This window comes from Canis lupus, chromosome 15, assembly GCF_011100685.1.
Source record: "Canis lupus familiaris isolate Mischka breed German Shepherd chromosome 15, alternate assembly UU_Cfam_GSD_1.0, whole genome shotgun sequence".
In the NCBI taxonomy this organism is placed as follows: Eukaryota; Metazoa; Chordata; class Mammalia; order Carnivora; family Canidae; genus Canis; species Canis lupus.
The window spans coordinates 46,907,625-46,930,769 of NC_049236.1; the positions used below are offsets into that span (position 1 = coordinate 46,907,625).

At 38.3% G+C, this 23,145-nt stretch overlaps 1 protein-coding gene and 1 long non-coding RNA gene across 7 annotated transcripts in view; one reads left to right on the forward strand and one right to left on the reverse strand.

The window, feature by feature from the left end:
* Positions 1-23,145, reverse strand: part of NR3C2 (nuclear receptor subfamily 3 group C member 2) — a 334,877-nt gene that overhangs the window by 168,708 nt on the left and 143,024 nt on the right. For 5 of the 6 annotated variants that reach the window (XM_038558972.1, XM_038558970.1, XM_038558967.1 and 2 more), the window contains exon 3: positions 286-437. In XM_038558972.1, the coding sequence (XP_038414900.1) occupies positions 286-437 (152 nt within the window). The remainder of the gene's footprint in view (positions 1-285; positions 438-23,145) is intronic. The other variant, XM_038558968.1, reaches the window with a different exon arrangement.
* LOC119867943 lies at positions 17,014-22,182 on the forward strand. The gene is made up of 3 exons (XR_005370862.1): positions 17,014-17,080; positions 17,941-18,033; positions 21,593-22,182. It is a non-coding gene; the product is annotated as an uncharacterized LOC119867943 (long non-coding RNA).

Genomic DNA, 23,145 nt, shown 5'->3' on the forward strand with positions numbered 1-23,145 from the left:
AATTAAATTTACGTAGAATTATCTTTCTAAGGTTCACTGAAAAACCAAGACCAACAAAAACAAAAAGTTATTTTTCGCTGATCTCAGTTCCCAATGTTAAATTTTGCCCATTAAATAGTGCTCAGTGGAAAATCACCAGGTGGTTTTAGGTAAAGACATCATTACTATTTATCACTGACAGATTGCATCAGAAATGTTTTTGAATTATTTCCCAATAATGACTTAGAGTCAACTATACCAGTAAACTACACACTAGGAAAGAAAAGGTGTAAAAGGAACACCCACATGAACATTTACCTTCCACTGCTCTTTTGAAGAACACTTTGCAGCTGCCACAGGTTACTACCCCATAATGACATCCTGAAGCCTCATCCCCACACACCAAACATATTTTGGAAGGTCTTGAAGATCCAGTAGAAACACTTCGTAAGGTAGAGCTGAGGAAAGAAATCAAGATTTAAATAAATACACTGTAGTAGCACATTTGATATGCTGTATAGTTTAGCTCAAAATCTGTCAATACTCGTGGTTGCCTAAATGAATTCAGTATTTATGGGTCACGAGTGTGACTTAGAAAATGAAAACTCTATCAGTGGAGGAATGCTATCCAGAATTCTGTATAGCAAAGCACAGCCTTTTTCAAAAGCACCAAAAAATAATATTCACATATATACTTTTCTCCATATTTTTGAGAAAGTTGACCAGAAAATCTTATTTGCATTCTAGGTGGGTAGGGAGGAGAAGAATCTTGAGTCAAGTCATCAGGGAAATATTTTTGGTATCAAAGAACTATTACAATACTTCTCCACTCTCTTTACGCAGATTATAAATCTCAAATTATGCTAGATAAACTCCCATTTCCAACACAATCCACTAACTAAAATGCAAAACTTCTTCCTTTACTGTCAGCAATTTTAACCCTCCAAGCTTCTACATTTTTTTCCTCTTACCTTACTTAGATAGGTATGTTCAAATCACTTCAATTTGCTTAATAATTTGAGGGGACATAGTCAATACTTAAAAAAAAAAAAAAGCTATGTATAGTAAATATTTCAGTATCTTTTTGGTAAGAAACTGAAGGGTTCTGGGCATTGGTTTTTAGGGACAAATTTAACCCTTTAAGCAAAAATCTATATGAATACTTTTATTTCATTTTTTAAAGAAAAAATTTAGTTATTTATTCACGAGAGACAGAGACAGAGAGAAAGCACGCATGCGAGAGAGGCATATGCAGAGGGAGAAGCAGGCTCCCCGCGGGGAGCCTAATGCAGGACTCGATCCCAAGACCCCAAGATCATACACTGAGCCGAAGGCAGATGCTCAATGAATGAGCCACCCAGGTGCCCTTATATGAATACTTTTAAAGGGGCATCTTTGCATATATATTGTGGTATATTATATATTCCACTGCTAGTTAATGGCACAGTTTAAACAAAACTGTTTTAAATTCTAATAAGGACTCATAGTTTAGTGACAGATGTGTTTTGAGCAGGCAAAGAAGGTGATGTTATTCATTCTTCGTCCTCATGCATTTATTATCTATATGCAGGTCCTGTGCAAGGTACTGAGGAAATAAATACCCAAACCTAGTATCTGTCCTCCAGTTAGTGGGAACATGAATTATTACGGTGAGTGCTACGCTGCAGGGCCGTATGGTGCACATACTGGGACAGCTGGGGCAATGTCACTCAAGAAGCACTTCTCAAAAGGTGACCACTGAACTGAATTTGGAAACACAACTGGATGAGAGTTGGGCCAAGAAAAGGGGCAGGGGAAGCAGAAAGTACAGTGGCTCAGGGAAATGCCAGCTAGACATATTCAGAAACTTTGAGTAGGTTTATTGTATGTCACCACCATCACCTTGCTGTCACGACATCGGTCTCCATGTGAAATAGCAAGAATGTGGGGAAAAGACTCAAAGAAAACACAGTAAAAGGTTAGAATGGTTAGATTACAGGGATGCTTTCTTTTTCTGTCTTCCCAATTAGCTAAAATGTAATAATAATTCTGTCCTGGTAATTTTTTTTTAAAGATTTGAACTATTTTACCTATGCTCTCACCAGAAGAAGAAGAAGGGTCAAAATATTTAGCTGCTGGAGCACTGCAGCATGACCGACTTTCGAGAAAATGACTTCTTAAATCAAGGACTGAAACAATGTTCTCCAAAGTTGTTTCTCCTTCTGAGAAAAGTGCTCTTTATTATTTTTATTAGTGTCCTTTGACTTCTTTATGGCATTCAAAACATTCCATTTCAGCACCAGTAACTTCTTCAGCATATCAGCCAGGGGAACTCAATCCATGCTCTGTCCGACTGGCTTAGGCTTCACAGGGAAATACCTCGACTTCGTAAACAGAATGTAACTTATGATCTTCATCAACATGTAACTGCTTTTCCACAACCACTAGCCTGCATGAGACTTGTATTTCACATTTTTGAGAGCCCCAGGCTTGGTCCCCAAACTTAATAATCTCGTAACCTCTGTCTTCGCAACTCTCTTCTATCCAAACTCACTTCCTCTGTGATCTCGCCTAGTTTCTTGGCTTTGAATATCATCAATATGCCCCGGACTTCCAAATGTTCACCTGCGGCCCATACACCTCTCTGGAATTTCTGCCCCATTCATCTGACGGCCTGACGTGTCCAGTTGAATGTCTGAGTGTTGAATGTATGTTTGCGGATCATCCTCCTGCTCCTCCAACAGACTTTGTCATCTCAGTTAATGGTAACTGTTTGGGCTCAACTGTGTTCTCTCCAAAATTTGTGTGTTGAAGTCCTAGCCCTGAGGAAGTCAGCTTGGGCCTTTCCTTGGGAGTGGGCTTGAAGCCCATATGATCAGTTAAGACGAGCGCGTCCTGGCGTGGGGTGGGCCCCTTCCCCAGCTTGGCTGGCATGCTTACTCAAAAGTGGGGATTAGGGGGGACACACACACACACACACACACACACACACAAATGCCGTGTGAAACACACACACACACACAAATGCCGTGTGAAGGTAAAGGCGGTGGTGCTTTTACGAGCCAAATAACACTGAGGATTGCCAGGAGACTACCAGGAGCTAGGAGTCAGGCAGGATCAGGTTCTCCCTCACAGCCTTCAAAAGGAACCAACCCTGCTGTCACCTTAATCGCAGACATCAGGTCTTCAGACCCCGGGGACAACATATTTCTGCTGTTTCAGCCACCCAGATTGGGATGCTTTGTGGCCACAGGCCTGGAAAACTAAAACAGCAAATTGGACTCATCCCTGACTCTACTCACACCACACACACAATCTGTTAAAGTCTACTCACTTTGTCTTCAGAATACATCCAGATTCTGCTCACCTCCCACTGTTCCTGTGGTACCACTAGCCCAAGCCATCAACATTTCTTCCCTGGAATCTGCAAAAGCCTTGTAGCTGATCTTCCAGTTTCTCCCTGTGCCCCTCCTTCCCCTGTAGTCAGAATGATTCTGACTCACTCCTCTGCTCAAAGACCATCCAGGGGCTTTCTTTTACACTCAGAGGAAAAGTCGCTGTTACCCATGTAACCATAGGGCCAGAATCTGGCTTCCCAGACTTCTCTAACCTCTTTGACTTGCCTACACCGCTTCAGCAACACTGGCCTCCCCACTAGCCCCTGAACCCACCAGGCACGCTCTGACCTCAGGGCCTTTGCACTTGCTATCCCCTCTTCACCTAGGTATCTAGAGAGTCCTCTCTCCTTCACCTCCTTCATCCAAATGTCACCTTCTCAGTCAACCCTTCTCTGACTATGCTACTGAAAATGCTCCCATCCTCAGGATCCTCTTTCTTCTTCTGGCTTTATTTTTCTTCCTAGAACATATCAGCATCTAAAACACCATCCACTTTACTTCTGTACTCTGTTTATTGTCTTCCTCATCTCCGCAAGAAAGTAAATTTAATAGGAACGGGGGTTTCTTCTGCTATTTACCACGGTGTCCCCAGAGACAGGTCCCCACTCAGTACTTGAGTAAATGAGTGATTTCAAATAACTGGCACTGTCACAACAGATAACATAAAACCTACTGCATCAACAACTTTCAAGTGCTACTACACTCCTTATATAAAGGAATGAGATTTGTTTTTAACCATCTAGAGAGTGAAAAGTATGCAGTGGAACCAAATTAAGAGAATTCGAAGAGAGAGGAAGTATGAAAAAGACACACGGTGAAGTCCAAATTAAAACAATTTTCTTTAATTATAAAATTAAAGCAAACATGAATGATGTTTCCCTCTTGTTCACTGCCATCTTTCAATGACACAGAGCAAATCTGCCTCATGTGCAGCCCTCTGCCTCCTGGGTTTCCGTTACCCTGTACTGAGCTCGTTCTTCTTACCACGCCTCCTCTATTTTTCAGACTCCTCATTTTCTAGATCATCAATGTAGTTTTTCTTCAGAGCTCGACCCATGACCATCTTTTTTCTTATTTCTGTACTTTATCCCTTCATGATCTCATTCCCTGTCCCAGCTCCAACAGCTCTCTTGGTGAATGACTTCCCAAATCTTCATATCTGGCTCCAACCACTCCCCCATGTCCAACTGCCTGTTTTCACTTCCTTTACATAACATCTCTGCCTCTGCATTCTATGAGCTTCTAGAAGGGTCCGGCTATCTGCGAGCTTCCCAGGGTCAAACCCTGGACTCTCCCCCTAACTGCCAAATCTAACAGTTATTGCTGCTATGAACACGGTACCAGGCCCTCGTCACTCACTTTCGAAAGGTTCCTCCCTGACACCAGCCTCTCCTCCCTTCCAGCATCTCTTCCAGGAGCTGAGAAATGAATTTTCCTGTTTAAGAGCTCTGCCTGAATGATCTCCATCACCCCCCACCCTGTCACGAACGATGACCTCAGTAGGACAGCTAAGTGCCCTCCCCCCACAACCTCCCTTCAGGTCCTCCCGTGTGCCCAGCCTTGCGCACCCTCCCTGCAGGGCACACCTGCACTTGCACAACCCAGCTTCCCCTGCTCCCACTCCTGGCAATGCATCCATCCTTGCAGGGGCCGCATCCATCCTTGCATGGGGCCCCATGTTCTCCTGCCCTCCTCCTGATTCACCCCAGTGCTCGGCTCCCCCCCTTTCAGCAGTCCTCTCTCAGGGCCTTATGGGCCTTACATTAGAGACCCGCGTACTCATCCTAGTCCCTTCAGGGCAAAACCCTGTCCTGTGCAGCTCTGTGCTCTCTGATGCCATTAGTGTGGGGTTGCTACTATTTATTGGATGAACTAAATCTCACTCCTAATCTCATTACAGTAGAACATAAATTTCCAAAAGGCGATTGGACAGAAGGTAAATTAACGAGGCCAAGGTTATCGGCTCAATTCCCATACGGTTCGTTTAGCTTTTCACAGAGGAAACGGGCGGGGGGAGGGGGGAACCCATCCGGGGACATAGACTGCTCTCCAAAGCCCAGCCAGCAGTCTCACAAACACATGCATTAGGAGCCCAGAAGACAGGCCACAAAGAATGGATGGGTCGGGAAGCACCAGTCCCTACTGACACTTACTCATGTGGTTACCTTTGAAACTGAAATATGGGACGTGTTGGGAAATTATATGTTCAGTCTTAAGCAACACATCAGTCCATTTTAGAAGAGAGTGGGTAGAGAGAAGGGAGAGTAGAAGGGAAGCAGGAAGAGAATGACAGGGTGCCAGATGTTGGACTCACTTCTTAGGCACCGAGTGCTATCAAAGCACAAAGCTTATTCAGTGATTCTGTATGTCAGAATTCAACTCTATAGCATGGTCTATTTACTAGGCATCTGCAGACAATGTGAGGGCTAGACTGCAGGGTCAGCTATGCAGGGGCAAAAGCAGGAAGAGAGGTTCAGGCTCCAGTTCTAGCTCAGCTATTTCCTGGTGAGACCTCAGCAAAACCACCTCTCCTCTTTGGACCATAATTCTCATTATAACAAGGTTAAATGGGAAATCTCCAAGATTCTTTTCAAGATGTCCTTTTAAGACAAAGATGGATACAAAAGATAAATGGGGCAGCCTGTGCTGATCAAGTTTTATACAAACCAAACCATCAAGCTCAAATTAAAGACAATGAATCTACACCACAAATAACCATCATTTGATCTAGAACAGGCGTAAGAACATCTAAATGTAAAATCATATTCTTTCAACAACATCTAATCGTGTAGCACTTAAGACTCTATTACATCTACTTGATTGCATCTATGTTGATTTTGGTTAAAATTTCTTAATAAACGTATGCATTAAAAGGGTACTCTACCCCCTAAAAACCATTTTTATATTGGGAAAAACTATCCAAACTGATGATTTTTGGTCTTGGTTATCAAAGAAACATTGCTCACTAAAAGAAGTTTGTAACCTATAGAAAAGGAAGTTAGTTCATAGGGTTTCATACAAATGTTAAAATACTATGAAGCAAAAGTCTGTGAACATTGTATTTCTGCTTATAAAGACAGTATTTGTTAGGAAAAAACAAGAAAGATGCAGCTATTTTTAGTGCTAAATATAACAATTCTAATGACCCAGTGAGAAGACTGAAGACATTAATCAAGGTTCTAGGTGCATGCTGATTTTGGTGACATTTGGAAAGGGATACACTAGCCAATCACTAAAAACATCCCTGAAGGGACGCTTGGTGACTCAGTGGTTGAGTGTCTGACTTCAGCTCAGAGCGTGATCCCAGGTCCCGGGATCAAGTCCCATGTCGGGCTCTCTGCATGGAGCCTGCTTCTCCGTCTGCCTATGTCTCTGCCTCTCTGTGTATGTCTCTCATGAATAAATATATAAAATCTTTGGGAAAAAAAAATCTCTGAAATGGCAGGATGTTTAGGAAGAAGCAGTAAGAAGCTATATGAGAAAAAAAATGGTTTTTAGTGATCAAAACATGACTGGAAAACAAAACAAAACGAAACGAAACATGACTGGAGAAACCAGCTCACCGAGAAACTGTAATGTGCCATGTTGTTCCAGGAGAGACCATATGAAAAACTATCTTTCCACATCATTATAACAATTACAGAATAACACAGTAGTGACTGACGCGCTATTCAATGAGCTGAAATTCTTCATATGAAAATACTGTCTCATTTCTTAAACTCACTCAACGTGAATTAAATGAACCTATCTTTTGTACTATCACTTAATCAGATATATGCTTCTACCATCTCCACCAGCTGCTAAAAAGGATCTTTTCCCCATGTAATCAACTCCAGTGTTCAGTCAGCTATCTAGAGCAGGGTGAGAATTCTGAGGAATATACAACAATACTTCAATAAGCGTCATTGTCTCTGAGCACATGGGTGTGTTTTAAATCATTTGTTAATTAAGCAATTCATGGAAGGCCTATTATAGGCACCACTGTGACGAATAAGAGAGAAAGTCCCTATTCCTGTGGAGTTTCTACCGTAGTAAGAGAGATAGACAATACAGAAGTAAGCGAACAATTTCAGCTAGTGAGAAGTGCTATCATATTTTACAATCTCAGTTGTACAAATGAGATTACAAGGCTACCCACCACTGAAAATTCAAAAATATAACTAGCATGGAAATTGAAAATTTAAAGCACAGCTATAGCTGATCAGTCTTTTCCAATTGACTTTTTTGTTTGTTTTCACGATAGTTTATATCATAAATAATGTTAGACTGGCTTTGTTTATCCTGCCCTGGGTGGCTCAGCAGTTAAGCACATCTGCTTTGGCTCAGGGTGTGATCTTGGAGTACTGGGTCCGAGTCCCACATCAGGTTCCCTGCATGGAGCCTGCTTCCCCCTCTGCCTATGTCTCTGTCTCTCTCTTTCTGTGTCCCTCATGAATAAATAAATAAAATCTTAAAAAAAAAAAAAAAAAGAGAAAGAAAGAAAACAACAGACTGAGACTGGATGGGGTGGTGGAGCACAGGACTCTTTAGAAAGGTAGCCTGAGAAAACATCTCTGGGGAAACTGAAATAACAAAGTAGCCAGCTATGTGAAGATGCCAAAACAAGGGACAAATAAGGACAAAGTCTCTGAGATAGGAATGAATGTGACATGTTTCCGAGACAGAAAGGAGGGCATTGAGGCCAAGCTGCAGGTAACAAGGTAGAAGGGGAGACAGGAGATAGGACTTAAGGCCCAAAAAGAGGGTAGAGATGGACTGCATGGGCCTCCAAGGCTATGGTAAGGAGTAGGAATACTATTTTTTTTTTTTGAGATTTTATTTATTTATTTGAGAGAGAGAAAGAACGTGCTAGCACAAGCAGGGGGAGGGGCAGAGGAAGAGAGAAAGGGAGAAGCAGACTCCCCGCTGAGCAGGGAGCCCAATATGGGACTTGATCCCAGTACCCTGGGATCATGACCCAAGCTAAAGGCTGATACTTAACTGACTGAGCCACCCAAGTGCCCCAGAATACTATTCTAAGTGCCATCAGGAGTGATGTGAATACTGATATGTTTTAAGCAAGAGGGTAATATGATCTGATGGACACTTAAAACACCTTACCGTGGCTGTTGTGCGGAGAATGGACTGGAGGCATGGGCGGTGTTGGAGTGAGGGCGAACAGCAAAGGAGAATTCAGTAATGTCCTAGCCAGGATGGGATAATGGCTTCTACAGGTTAAGCTTACAGTAGTAAAGACAGTGAGAAGTGACTGTTTTTTTTCTTTAGATAGTACCAACAGGATTTGCAAAACTGGATGGCAGTGCTATTAATATATAAAATTGAGATGAAGAGCTGGTGGGCAGGGTAGGAGAGTGTGTTTTGGATCCAACAGTGGTAGGACAGTATTGATACATTGTGTTCTATCTTTGTAAATAATGTAATAACAATTAATTATATGATAGTTTATCCACTGGGAAAATGGGGAGTGATTTATATTAGGTTTACATAACCTTTCTGGACCAGTTTCCTCAACCATAAAGTAGTGATAACAAAGCTCCGACCTTATATTACTCAATATATGTAAGAGCTCTAAGAACAGTGACATATCTTCCATGTTATTTAAATTCTGGTGATAATTAATCAGTGTTACTATAAGATCTATAATCCTTAACAGTGACTGCCACAGTAGTAAAACTACAGATAATTCCACTTTATTATTTTTTATGTTATTGCTTTTAATTTATATAAACAGGTATAAGATGGGTAAGCAGCAAAAGAAAACGTTTTTAAATATACTATAAAATACTAGTACTACCATATTAGCCATATTGTGTATTTACTGCACTGGCAGTGTTTTGTGTGCATATGGATTTAAGTATTTTATTTATTTATTTATTTATTTATTTATTTATTTATTTATTATTTTTGGATTTAAGTATTTCTTGTAAGTATTCTAGTTCCTCTCATGTCTAGGATGTGCAAGGTGGGAACAGCCACATTACATCATTAGGATAAACAATCAGATTCAAATATATTTTTATATAAAGAACACTGAATCTAAGAAACATAAGAATCTCGAGAACACTAAAAAAAAAGCCTTTCAAGAACATAAATCAACCTTTAAGAATTGGTTTACTAAAATCCTATTTTCACCCACACATAAAACATGCCAAAAAATAAAAAGAACAAAAGCCAATACCACAAAACTTTTTTTGCTATTTCCCTTTGTTTTGATAAGCACATATTGTGAAGCACAATATTTAATGTGAGGTATCTTATTCTAGTTTCCTCATTATATTTTGGAGTGATTTTTATGGTATATTTTCTTTTATGGTGTCATCTTTGATGATAAATGAATCATTAATGTTTGGGGGTATAATTCATCACCAAATAGGGTTCATCCTCTTAAGTCACAATTCATGATGTGCCACAGACAGAAATTTAAAAAATTTAAAAAATTTAAAATTTTAAAAATTTAAAAATTGGTATCGTATTTTACAATCTCAGTTGTACAAATGAGATTACAAGGCTACCCACCGCTGAAAATTCAAAAATATAACTAGCATGGAAATTGAAAATTTAAAGCACAGCTATAGCTGATCAGTCTTTTCCAATTGACTTTTTTGTTTGTTTTCACGATAGTTTATATCATAAATAATGTTAGACTGGCTTTGTTTAATAAGATATGTATTTTCCTACACTCTGAATTTCATTTAAATGAAGGAAATTTGCCCATAAAAGACTTAAAATCATAATCAAGAAAGCACAGCCTCAGTATAATAGAAAAATATCTCGATGTAGATCTAAAAGAAAAAAAGGTAGAAATATTTTGGATCACAACAAACTAAAGTCCACACTACTATGTACAGAATTTCATTTTAAAAATAAGGATCTATGTTAGGAGTGCATTTGAGTAACTTTTCCTCCTTAAACTATAGCTAGACAAATTAGCATTTGATCAAAATATGCAAAACCTATTTTTAGAAAATAGGCAAAAATATTTAAATCTAGATTAAAACATATTTTCTAACAAAACAAAGAAAACAGTCAAATGTAATTATAGGTGACTGAATTATTAATGAATTATTTTAATCAAATTATTTTTACTAAATACAAGCTTTGTGAAAGTCCTGAGAATACAGAGATAATAAATGGCTTCTATTCTCAATAAGTTTAAAATTGAGTAGGGTAGATAAGACCTGGAGTCTGGTAAATATTAAAATCACTGCATGATAAGAGTTATCCATGGCTTAAAAATAAATGAAAATTAAAAAATGAGCTACACCAAAAAAAAAAAAATCCAGAAAATGGCAAAATGTACTAGAACCCAAATTCAAGGAACACATTCTAGAGATAAACGTGAAAAGTGGCCCAAATCATGGAGGGTCTCTAACACTAGATTAAGTAGTCAGATGACTGTGGAACATTGAGTTAAAACATCTGGTAGACAACTGAAAATGTAGCATGGAAAATGAATGGGAACAAAAATCTACCAAGTCATAATAAAAGTGACTTGATTATGATTTTTTAATGCATACAATACAGACAATGAGAGCAAAAAAGATCTGATGAACTGGAAGAAAAATAAGAGCCACTAGATAGTACAAGCACAAAAATTGCATTCAACAAAAGCAAGGGTAGAACATAACTTAAAAGATAGGTAATTCTTAGAGAGCAAGGACTCTACATTTTATCCACAGAAAAATGAATGAATGCACCCAGAGAGAAATTGAAATGAGGAGAAAAGGTCACAAATGGAAATCAATAGAAAACAAACATTTCTGGTTAGACAGGAAAAAGGAACAAACAAATCTAAGGGGGCTAAAAAACCCAGAGGCAAGATAATGCAGTCTTAGACTCAAAGGGAGGGGCACATCAATGGAAGATCAACAGTGTCAAATGCCACCAAGAGAACAAGACTTAAGGTTGGCCATTGGGAAATTGTCATGGTGGACACACCATTGACCTTCGGGATGGTTACTTTTATGCATATATAAAATGCATATATAAGCCACATTTAAGTGAGAAGCATTCTACATCTTTCTATTAAGGAGTTGCCATATTCAGAGATGTCCTTGACATAAAACCATACCTGGTAGTATAATACACTTGAGCATATGCAGAGTCTCTAAGAAGATCTAACATCAAATCATCTCCAGAAGTATTTATTAAGCATGTGTATATTAATCACTGGTTGCTAAGACAATGACCAAATATATGTGCTAAAAAAAATGCCTCCATATTTTATTTTGCCTCTGAAATCACTGGCATATGTGTATTTATATACATCATAAATTATTAATCTAAAATCCTCTAGAAATGAATCATAAACTTATCATCTGTGGGTCAGTACTTTAAAAGTATGTTTTAAGGAGATTACCTCTAAATGCTTGCTTGAGTGTATAAAGTGTGTTTTAAGGAGATTACTACAAAATGCTTGCTTGAGTGTTTTTAATTACAGTAACTTTGCTTTTGAAATATACTATATATAGTACACAGGATTTAACTTTTTCCCCTGAATGTTAACTATCCTTATGTTAAGATGCAGACTTAGATGCTGATACAGATGGCATGAGACACTGAGCACTAATGGGTACTGAACCTAGCTGTGGACTTTGAACCCGAGTTATTTGGAAATTACTGATCAAAGTGTAGATCTGTTTACCACATTTTCAAAAAGTTGATGTAAAACATGCTTCATCATGGCCTTTCTGTGCAGCAGAATATGGCTTCTTTCTATAAATTTAATTAATGAGTCAAAGTGCCAAATTGCTTTTTCCCTGAGTGGTTTCTCTTACATTCTAAAAATGATCATTTTCCTTGTCGCCGGTATTACCCTCTGATTCACCAACTCAATTCCACTAGCACTGCTGCTATGCAAGACTCGTTCATGAGCTTACAGGGGCTTTTGTCTGCACTCTCATCCTCCTGTTCTACCTGCCTTAATACTAAGTTTTTTCACGTAGGATAAAGGGATATCCTTCACTATTTCATAAATGTACATGTGATAGGTTTAGAGCAGCTCACTCAAAAATCTATAAATTACTGACAGTGTGACAGTACTTTCGCTGACACGACATTCTGTCATAGTTACTTCAAACCTATTCAATACCTGACTTTGAGTAGAGTTAGCGCCCCTCAAAAGACTAAAATAAGCACCTAATATGACATCAAAAGTCCTAAAGAATTGTTTTAATTAATGGGATTAAATAAATTCATTAACATTTCAGTTTTCAAAGTTATCACTTGAGAGTTAGAAAAAAACTAGAAACAAAGTTCTCAAGTAACAAACTTATTTTCTAAGGGTTCATTCTATAATTTGAAAATGGCATTACTGTTTCCAGGTCAGCTTAATACTCTGAGATGATCTTTCAGTAAAGATATAAGGACTCTATCAGGAAAAAAAATATCTTTCTTATTCACACATTAGCTTCTAACATGTAAAAAAAAAAATGTATCCCTTTCCAAAACATGAATGATTTTTTTCTAGTCGTCAGGGGTTTTCTTTATGGAAGCCTACAAGCATAACCACACACACAAAAAGAGCAACCTTGTCCTTATTGTCACTTGTACCTGGATCCTGTTGGCAGGCATCACCAAGATGAATGATTTGGTCAGCACCACAAAATGCTACTCGGGGGACAGACCCCCTCACTGGTAAGCTCTGAAAATAAGGTGTGCACACACACACCAAAGAGGAGACCCATATACACACGCACACAAAAATCTTCTGCAGTGTCACGATGTGCTGCCCTTCAGGTATTTTTCATTGAGAATTTTCTGGGAAGAAAACAGCAGAGGCTTTCAATGGGAGCAACAACAGGGCACTAGTCAGTAGGTTGAGATGACTGAGTCTGCAGAGTGATGCAGAGGCATCTCTTCTCCCTCATACCCACACCCTTCAGGATTGACAAGTCAGTGCTGTTCTCGTCCATCAGTTGGTCCATGGTTATCCTCAAGTTTCCCTTAACACTAACTCCCTTTTAAAATTGTCCTGCTCAAGCACAATTTGTAGGACTCAACCATATGAAATAGCTATTTTTAGCTGTTTTTGACCTGAAAAATTAGAAATTTGTTATGGCTCCACGTAACTCATATCTGGCCTCTGGCTTTATTATTATTTTTTTAAGATTTTATTTATTTATTCATGAGAGACACAGAGAGAGGCAGAGACAGAGGCAGAAGGAGAAGCAGGCTCCATATGGGGAGCCCGACGTGGGACTCAATCCCGGGACCATGTGTTCATGCCCTGAGCCGAAGGCGGATGCTCAACCACTGAGCCACCCAGGGGCCCCTGGCCTCTGGCTTTAATGATAAAACCATAATTCCAACTCAATAAAGTGATCATTTCCTATTATGTGGGAATGAGTCCTTTCCTAGGTATGGTGGTCCTGGGCCTTCAAAGTAACACACTGATGTTCCAGGGTGAAGTTAAAAATTGGTTATCCTCAGCCCCAGACCAAGTTCCCTTCTATTACCACACTTCCCATTCCACCAATTCTCCCTAAGAATTAAAAATCTGTTATCTGTTTTTAATTTTTTCTGATCAATTTCATTACTTTTACTTTTAAGTGAAATGGTGTTTGTTGTCTTTTTGTTTTTGGGTTTTTTTTTAATAATTTTAATAAACCAAACTGTATGCTCATTTCCTAACTTGGTGTGAACAGAACAATGATAGAATCCTGAGTACTTTCTCCGGGTCTTTGTTTTTCTTAGGGTTTGAAGTTTGGAGCTGTTTGATTTCCTCTCTCTAAAAATATGTGAGGCCTAAGGTTGCAGGAAGGCTGGTCTTTGGTTAGCTAAGATCGTTTGTGCATATATGTGCTAACACACAGTCACTGAATTAGTGCCATTCTATGTAGCTAACAACAGGGTACATAAAAATGCTGTATTTATACCATTAGCTACCATCTTTCCCAGGTATCTTGCACCCTACCCTACACTTAAGGTAAAATCAAGGGAAAAAATCCCCCCAATACTCTGCTTCTGTCTCCTTTTCTCTACTTCTTTCTCTTCCCATCTGTCCCCCTTCCTCTTGCCCCAACTCTACTCATATATATTTTGTTTTTGAGAAAAAAGCTACCACTAAAATCAGAGATGTGGGTATATTTGGTTCTCATTAGAGCAGACATTAAAATTATTTAAATATCTAATTTAAATTTAGGGCCATTTAGGTATGTGCCAGTAGTTGGGAGTGGAAGAAGGAAGAACTAGTTAGAGCCCACTGTTCTAGCTAGGCTCACTTATACCTCCTTCCTCACTCTACTTCTGATGTTATTCTGGTGCTAAGGAATAGGGATGGTTACCTCCAAGCATCTCTCCAAGACTATGGTTGTGTGGTAAGAACAACGGTCTTGCCTGTCTTTTCATTTATTCAACACCATTACTGATTACCTAGCATATGCCAGATCCTGTTCTGCCTTTGACACATATCAGCAAACAAAATATACTAAAATCTCTGCTACTTGGAGGTGATATTCTAATGTCAGAATGGAGATGAAGTAGGCCCAGTGGTACAGACAAATCTCTACTGGAAAATAAATATAAATATATATACTAACTTCCGAAATGCTTTCATACTATTTTCCTCTTAAAACATATCAAGTCTGCTTAAAACAACCCCTTCTAAGGCAAGAAAAACTAAATGACAGTTCTAGATCTAGTCAACTCAATGTGACTTCTGTTTCTTATAAATGAGATAGGAATCACAGAGATTCAAGAAAGTACTCCTAAGATTACTGAAGCACAACCAGGACTAGATACAGACTTGTATTGCTCAGTCCAGGGCGTGTGTGTGTAAATAGTCACAGCATTATTTAAGTAAACATGCCAGTCTCTCCTTGCTCCCAGTGAGATATGGCAGTCCTTCAAATGAAAAGGTACTCATATTTACCACTGGCTTTATGCTCGATTTCATGATCTTCCAAGGTTGTAAAAATCTGTCCTTATTAAAGACAGCTGTTAACATCAAAATTTCCCTGATGGTCTTAGAAGCAATTACAGAAGCTTTTCTCAAAAGTTTTATAAGTTAGGCTTTTTCCTTTTGGAAACGATCTGAGAAGAGATGAAAAAGGTTTTTAAAACAAGGCAAATGGCATTGGTATCAAAGCAAATAGGACATTGTTTCGTAGTTAGAAGTAGTTCCAGTGGAGTTTGTGGGGGAAAAAAAAAAGATTACAGTGTACCCATATATAGTGATGAAAGATGAAGAAGTGGAGGAAGGAAGGGCATTCCTTCAGTGGTAACTGCACAAGGCAAGAGTGCTTTAGAAGCTACTTAGATCTACCTTGCTTCAAAAATGTGTTCCTGCCTTATGCTGCTGCCAGATGAGGACAGTCAACTGATATCAACCTGATAGCCTACCACTAAAGATATGAAGGAGATCAGCCTTTCTCTGTTTTGTTATATGCAAAGATGTATTAAACTCCCTATATTTAATTTCAGTGTCTCAGAAGTAAGACCATTAGATATCCTGACTTGATTTCAAGGACACTGTGTATGTCCTCTTATTAAGATTGTACCATCAACACCTGCTTTCAATATTTATATTTAAAAAGATTCTATTTGAGAGAGAGATAGAGAGAGAGAGAGAGAGAGAGAGAACGCACGCAGGGGCAGAAGGAAAAGTAGACTCCTGCTGAGCAGGGAGCCCAATGCTCGACCCCAGAACCCTGAGATCATGACCTGAGCTGAAGGCAGACACTTAACTGACTGAGCCACCCAAGGGTCACTACAATATAAATTTTGAAATCTATACCAATATTCTCTATTGTTTGAAACAAATGCATATACTATATGCATTCTCTGGGAGAGAGAGATTAATATAAAATATTTCCCCACACAGGAAACATAATACAAATGTGTGTACACACACGTACTTCTCTCTAGGCAAATTTTCACCATGCTTTAAAGAATATGGTAAGCAGTGTCATTTTTTTAAATATAGAAAAATAATGCTCAGGAATCAGATGGCATCTTGGCCTTTCCCCTTGCCCCTTAATTTAGTAAAACTTATCCAAACTGATAATTTTTAAAGACCCAGAAAAGAAAAATAGTTGGCTTCAGAGGCCCTGTGATCCCAAAACACTGAGCAACAGGGCAAGGAGGCAACTTACAGGAACCAACGTGGCCACCTGAAAAGAGACATGAAGCTGAAGCTGGGAGGTGGTCAGGAAGCCACAGGAGAAGAATGAGAGGCAGGGAAGGCACACTGGGAAATGCTGGGCAGCCAGCTAGGCCAGTAAGGGCAGGGATGCCCAAAGGTTCCAGATCGGAGAAGCCCTTGGAAACCAGGTAAAAGAATCCCGGCCGTCCAGGCAGAGGCACAGGGTTGAGCTCCAAAGCAAGACACAGGTGTTCGGCATAGGCTGCGTAGGGTTGAGGGGGAGACAAGGTAACAGAGTTGGGGGCAGGTAAACCTGGGCATCTCTCCGGCTGGCCCAGGGGCATGACACGGCACGCTGGGCTTTGGGTGTTGCGCAGCCTAGACCACGTCACATGCAAAGAAGCACCAGCCAGCATGTTCAATATAGATAACAGAGAGCCAGTCGTGGGAAAAAAGTAAAGTTAATGCAGGTGAGAAAGGAAAGGGAGAAAAATAAACCTTTCAAAAAAAAAAAAAAAAAAAACTAGGTAGCTGGAAGCTGCATAAACTTTCCGAATATGGTAAGTGTTTTAAGGGAACTGCTGCTGGGAACAGATGGTGTTCAAGGAGACAAACGGCAATTTATTGGAGTCCTAGAAAGGTGGGTATATACAAGCTTAGTCAGAAAAGTTGTCTAAAAATGGCAGGCATTTCCAAGAAAGAATCAGGAAAATAATGGTAGATATAAATTTGCGACAGAGGGAATATAATTCTGAAGTATATGCATCTAGGTTCACGGTTTGTCTCCTGAGCAGAGAAGACTATTTATTAGTTGAAATAATTGCAGTCATGCTAAATGAAAAGATCATTAGAAAATGGTTAAGTGTAAGCAATGAAAGGTAGGGAAAGGATTTGTTAGGATAGGAGAAGGAATTTTTTACTGTACACTTGCAGGGTTGGAAAATAATTTGTTGAGGTCTAAAATTAAACTAGGAAGTTTTGCTTATTTTTATTTTCAAAATTTATATAAAATAGAGGAGTTGACATTCTATTTTTTAATAAAGTAAAGCTAATGTTTTTAAAGCCATATAAAAATATGAACTATAGTGAAAATAATGGCTACTGCCATATACCATTCACACAACTAAGAAGAAGGAAATCCGGAGTTTCCAAGAGTCAACAGATACCAAACAACTCCGGACAAATTTCTAACTCAATCTGTAATTCATGAGTAGGGAAAAATATTTCAATATAGGCTTATTTAAAATGAGCATATTAAGTATGATTAAAATGTGACTGCAATAAAAATGGGATAATTTGTTTTATGAAATTTTATGATACTACTTGAATATTACTCACAAATCCCCTTTCTTCCTTAAAACTAGCATTAAAATCATTCTAAAATATACAGAATAAGGTGAATCTAATGGAAGATTTTCACTCCAGAGCTTTAGATTCGTCGCTGTGAACATTTTATGGAAGCCTTAATATGTTTGACCTAAGAATATCTCTCTTGAGTAGGGGGCAACATGCACTGGGCAGGGGCATCACAGGAGTGAGGTGCTATTTTGCTGACAACTCCCTATTGACTACTTGAATTCTGCACACAAATTGGTAAGTGCAGGTTCTGATTAATTTCGATATATTTAACTGTGGGTTTTTGTAGTGTTTTTTAGATAGAAGTTTGATGTAGTGGGTCTTGGGTGTATTTTATAGATCTTGAAGTAGACCCATAGTCATGAAAGACCAAAGACAGACGAGTTTACTCTTATTAATCAGTTGCACAAAGTTAAAAGACCGGGCACCTGGGTGGCTCAGTGGTTGAGCGTCTGCCTTCGGCTCAGGGCGTGATCCTGGAGTCCCAGGATCAAGTCCCACATCGGGCTCCCTGCAGGGAGCCTGCTTCTCCCTCTGTCTGTGTCTCTGCTTCTCTGTGTCTCTCATGAATAAATAAATCTTTTTTAAAAAAGTTAAAAGACCATGTGTAGGAGTTAAATTAATAATAGCATTACTGGGGCAGGGATTTCTTCTTCCTAACGATAGGCAGAGTCCCAGCAGCCTTACCCAAAACTACACAAAGGATCCCAGTCTGGTAACAATGGTTCCGTTAAGGTGTATGTTTCTCAAGCAGAGCTGAATGAAAACAGATGAGTATGGACACCCTCCCTTTCCTACAATTGGTAATAGTAATAGGCTGTTCCTGAGAAACACATTTCAATCATTCAGTAGTGTACCACAATTTCCTGCTGTTTGTTCAAGAGAAACTTAGGGTAATACTTCACAGTGTTAGGGAAGGCAATAGTTTTACAATTTCTCTTTTATACTATTGAAACAATTTATAACACTAATATCATAACAAAGTGATAAATTTCTCTTTTATATAAACAGTTTCAAGAGTATTGACAGTGGTCTTTTACTTTAGTTAAAATAACTGATTACATTTGTTGGCATACTGTTTCCAGCATGGTTGAGACTCAACCTACTGTGTGTTCAGTGACTTGATAATACCCTTTAATAGTGTTTCTCTCACTTGATCTTTGGAAGCAAAGTTTCATTTATAAAAGGAATCAAAATATTATAAATGATATCTTCTGTAATATACATTAAAAGTCAAACACTTTAGGGGAATCAAATATATAGTAGCAACTTTAAGATCAACATCATGTAATTTTTTGATAAATATTAGCATAAAATCCTACAAAATAGGATATTCTAATAAAAGATTAATTTCAGCTCTAAAAAATTTCAATTCTGTTACTTTGTAACATTAAGCAAGATAATGAGTATCCAAAGAGGACATTTAAGGATTATTAAAACAATATGAATCACCACTGTATAGAAAATAATATGCCTTGGAATCCTCATGGCTATGGGTCATCCTCACAAGCATATAAAGTACTACATGATTTTAAATATTATAATAAAGTATCCAAATCTCTAAAAAATTAATCTACATCAAAATTATATGTGTTCTTTTATTTGTGCTGTGAAGTTCAAGTGAATAACAGGAAATAAGTTTTACAAATGGTGCCCGAATTTAAAATAACCCACACCTCCGGAAGGCTGTTCCCATTACCTCTACCCCACCCCAGCACTCATGCCAGAAATCCTGCTAGCTTTGTGGCAGCAGCTACACTAGGCTTCGGCACTGAAGGCCAACCGTCAAGGCCAGGACTTGGCCAGGCAGGAGACAGACAGTTCTACACCTATAGGACCAAGGAAAACCCATAGTTTTGGTCTCTGTATGAATTACCTTCCTGGGAGCCAGAGTATGTTTTCTAAAAGGAAATAAAGACAGATTCCTAGCATTCAGAAGATGCAACCCTGCTATGAATAACATTATTTAGCTAAGAAACTATCTTTCAGGAAATGTTTCAAAGAAGTTACAGAATCAAGTTCTGAAATCTTATTGAGGACAGCTTGCATTCAGATTTGCTAAAGGATGTGTAAGACTTTCAGAGGACCCTAGTTTGATTAAAAAATATGCTGTTATATTTATGGTTATCTGTTCATATTTAGTTTTCCCAAGTTATCTGTAAAGTTTTGTATAATGCCTGCTTCTCCCTACCTACACCCCAAATCTTTTACCTCTCAAAAAAGCTCAACTTTTCCTATGACTTTGTCAGGGAAATAACTCCTTAAGAAAATTTATCTGGTGGGACACCTGGGTGGCTCAGTGGTTGAGTATCTGCCTTCGGCCCAGGGCATGATCTCAGAGTCCCAGGATTGAGTCCCACATTGGGCTCCCTTCAGGGAGCCTGCTTCTCCCTCTGCCTCTGTCTGTCTGTCTCTCTGTGTGTCTCTCATGAATAAATAAATAAAATCTTAAAAAAAGAAACTTTATCTAGTAAGAAATGCACTGAATTTTTAAATTTAAAATACATGTATACACTAGTACATAACATAGGGAGACTACTATATCTCACCTCACACTGCTACTTAAAGAGGCAAAGTATATATTCTTTAAAATAAGAGCTATTCTTTTTTTTTTTTTTTTTAACATTCTGGTTTAAGGGATCCCTGGGTGGCGCAGCGGTTCGGCGCCTGCCTTTGGCCCAGGGAGCGATCCTGGAGACCCGGGATCGAATCCCACGTCGGGCTCCCAGTGCATGGAGCCTGCTTCTCCCTCTGCCTGTGTTTCTGCCTCTCTCTCTCTCTCTCTGTGTGTGTGACTATCATAAATAAATAAAAATTAAAAAAAAAAAAACATTCTGGTTTAAGAAACCAATCTTGAATTTTGAACCCAAGAACTGTCAAAGGGAAAATAAAATTCAAGACTGATTTCTTGCCTTGTGAAATAGCTAGATCTCACCCTAATATATTGGAGAAACTTTTCAGAAATGGTTATTCTAAAGCAAAGTAAGTGATAAATTAGACCAATTTGATGGAGAGCAAAACATTAATTGAGCATAATATTTAATTCCTTTTCTTCCTGTTATTAAAGTACTGTATAAAATATGCATTTTATGCAAGATTTATGTAAAGAGGAAATATACTCTAAAAATTCATGACTAACAATTCAAAAATAAAATATGAGCAAAGCTAAGCTCTAAGTCTTCCAGCTCTTTAACCAGAAAGGTTCAGAGTCTTTTCAGAAAAGCAATGCATATGTTGACAAATTTGTATATAATATGTACCTGTTATCCTTAATGTAGGACTAAGATTTTAACTTGAATCAAATCAAATATTGCATTCATTCTTTACCACACTTTGTAAAGGAGTAATGTTAGCTGGCTTCAAGCTGATAAAAATATCTTATTTTTATCTTAAAATAATCTGTTTACATTAGGGAAAATAAAAACTTAATAACAGTAGATACACTTATCCTTTAACAGAATTCCACTGAATTCCTGTGGGAGAATAAATCTAGTTTTCAACAACTGTTCAAAGAAATTTTAAAGCATAATATAGCCTCACAATTTTTCTGAATGCACTTTTTGCTAACTACTATCAGGGTTAACATGATCCTAGTCCCTGGAGAAATAAAAACAACTTGTTCCGCAATTTTTCGGTTTATAAATACAGTCACCTGGTTCACTTAGAAGAGTTAACATGGAAAGAAAGTTATGAGTAAGACCAAAAAGGATGTCAATTATAGCAAAGAAAACTCGAATGTACTTAGAAATACAGGCATACCTTGTTTTAGTGCACTCTGTTGTATTGCACTTTGCAGATATTGCATTTCTTACAAATTGAAGGTTCAAGATTTCAGATGTGGTGGGAATAGCAAGAGAACTAGAATTAGAAGTGAAGCCTGAAGCTGTGACTGAATTTCTGCAATCTCATGATAAAACTAAGAGATGAAGAGTTGCTTCTGATGGATGAGCAATGAAAATGGTTTTTTGAGATGAAATCTGCTATGAAGATTATTGAAATGACAACAAAGGATTTAGAATATTCCATAAACTTAGTTGATAAAGCAGCAGTAGGATTTGAGAGGATGGACTCCAATTTTGAATGAGGTTCTACTGTGAGTAAAATGACATCAAACAACACTGCATGCTACCAAGAAATCATTTGTGAAAGGAAGAGCCAATGAATGCGGCAAATTTCACGCCTTATTTTAAGAAACTGTCACAGCCACCCCAACCTTCAGCAGCTACCACCCTGATCAGTCAACAGGCATCAATGTGGAGGCAAGACCTTCCACCAGCAAAAAGATTACGACTCCCTGAAAGCTCGGATGATGGTTAGCATTTTTTTTCCTACCAAGAAAGCATTTTTAAATTAAGGTATGTATTTTTTTTCTAAGACATATTGCTATTGAACACTTAATAGACTGAAGTATAGTGTAAACATAACTTTTATATGCACTGGGAAACCAAAAATCCATTTGACTTGCTTTATGGCAATATTCGCTTTATTGCAGTGGTCTGGAAATAAACCAGCACAGTACTGATGTGCTATGCCTGTAACAAACGTGGGACAAGGCTTTCAGATATACTAGGTTGAAAAGCCTCATATACCAAGTCATAGAATTAATTGTGTTTTAGAGCATGAATATATATTTAATATTTCCTTTGGTAAACTCATATTAAGGTAAGAGAAACAGATTCATATTTGCATTAGTTCCCCCTTTTATGTTAATCTCTGATTGTTTAAATGTGTTTGAGAGAAGGGATGAAGGCTAGTTGGAAAAAACAATGAGCAAAAGGAGAAACTGAGTTCCAGGCCACCTGAGCTCCCTGGGTCAGAGCTGCAGGTACCTGCTTGAACCATTCTCTTGAGAATTCTACTATGAGTCTGTCACTCCCTTCATCTCCCACTGACACTTCATTCTTTCTTGTTCCCCAGATCTCTAAAATCAAGCTGTTGTGGCTTTGACCTCACCTCTGTTTTTTCTTTTATCCCCTGTTTAATTACAATCCCAAAATGAAAAGAAACAGTCTGTGACACTAGCCAGTTAGCCCCATGAGAAAAAAGCATATGAAAGATGAAAGAAGGTTTTTTTAAATTTTCCTCTGTAAAACTAGTGCCTGTGGTTATATGCAAATGCAGGAATAACTATTTGAACTGTAGTAAATTATATTTAATTGAAACAAAAGTTTCAATTCATTCAAACATAATTAAGCACATTCTATGGTTTTACATATTATTTTAATTACTCTGTGCCCTTTCTTAATTAAAAATAATGAGTACTTTATGTACACTTGCACCCTTTCAGTCATTACCAAATATTTTTATTTACATTTTCTCTTTCACAGTTATGAAAATTCAACTGCAAAA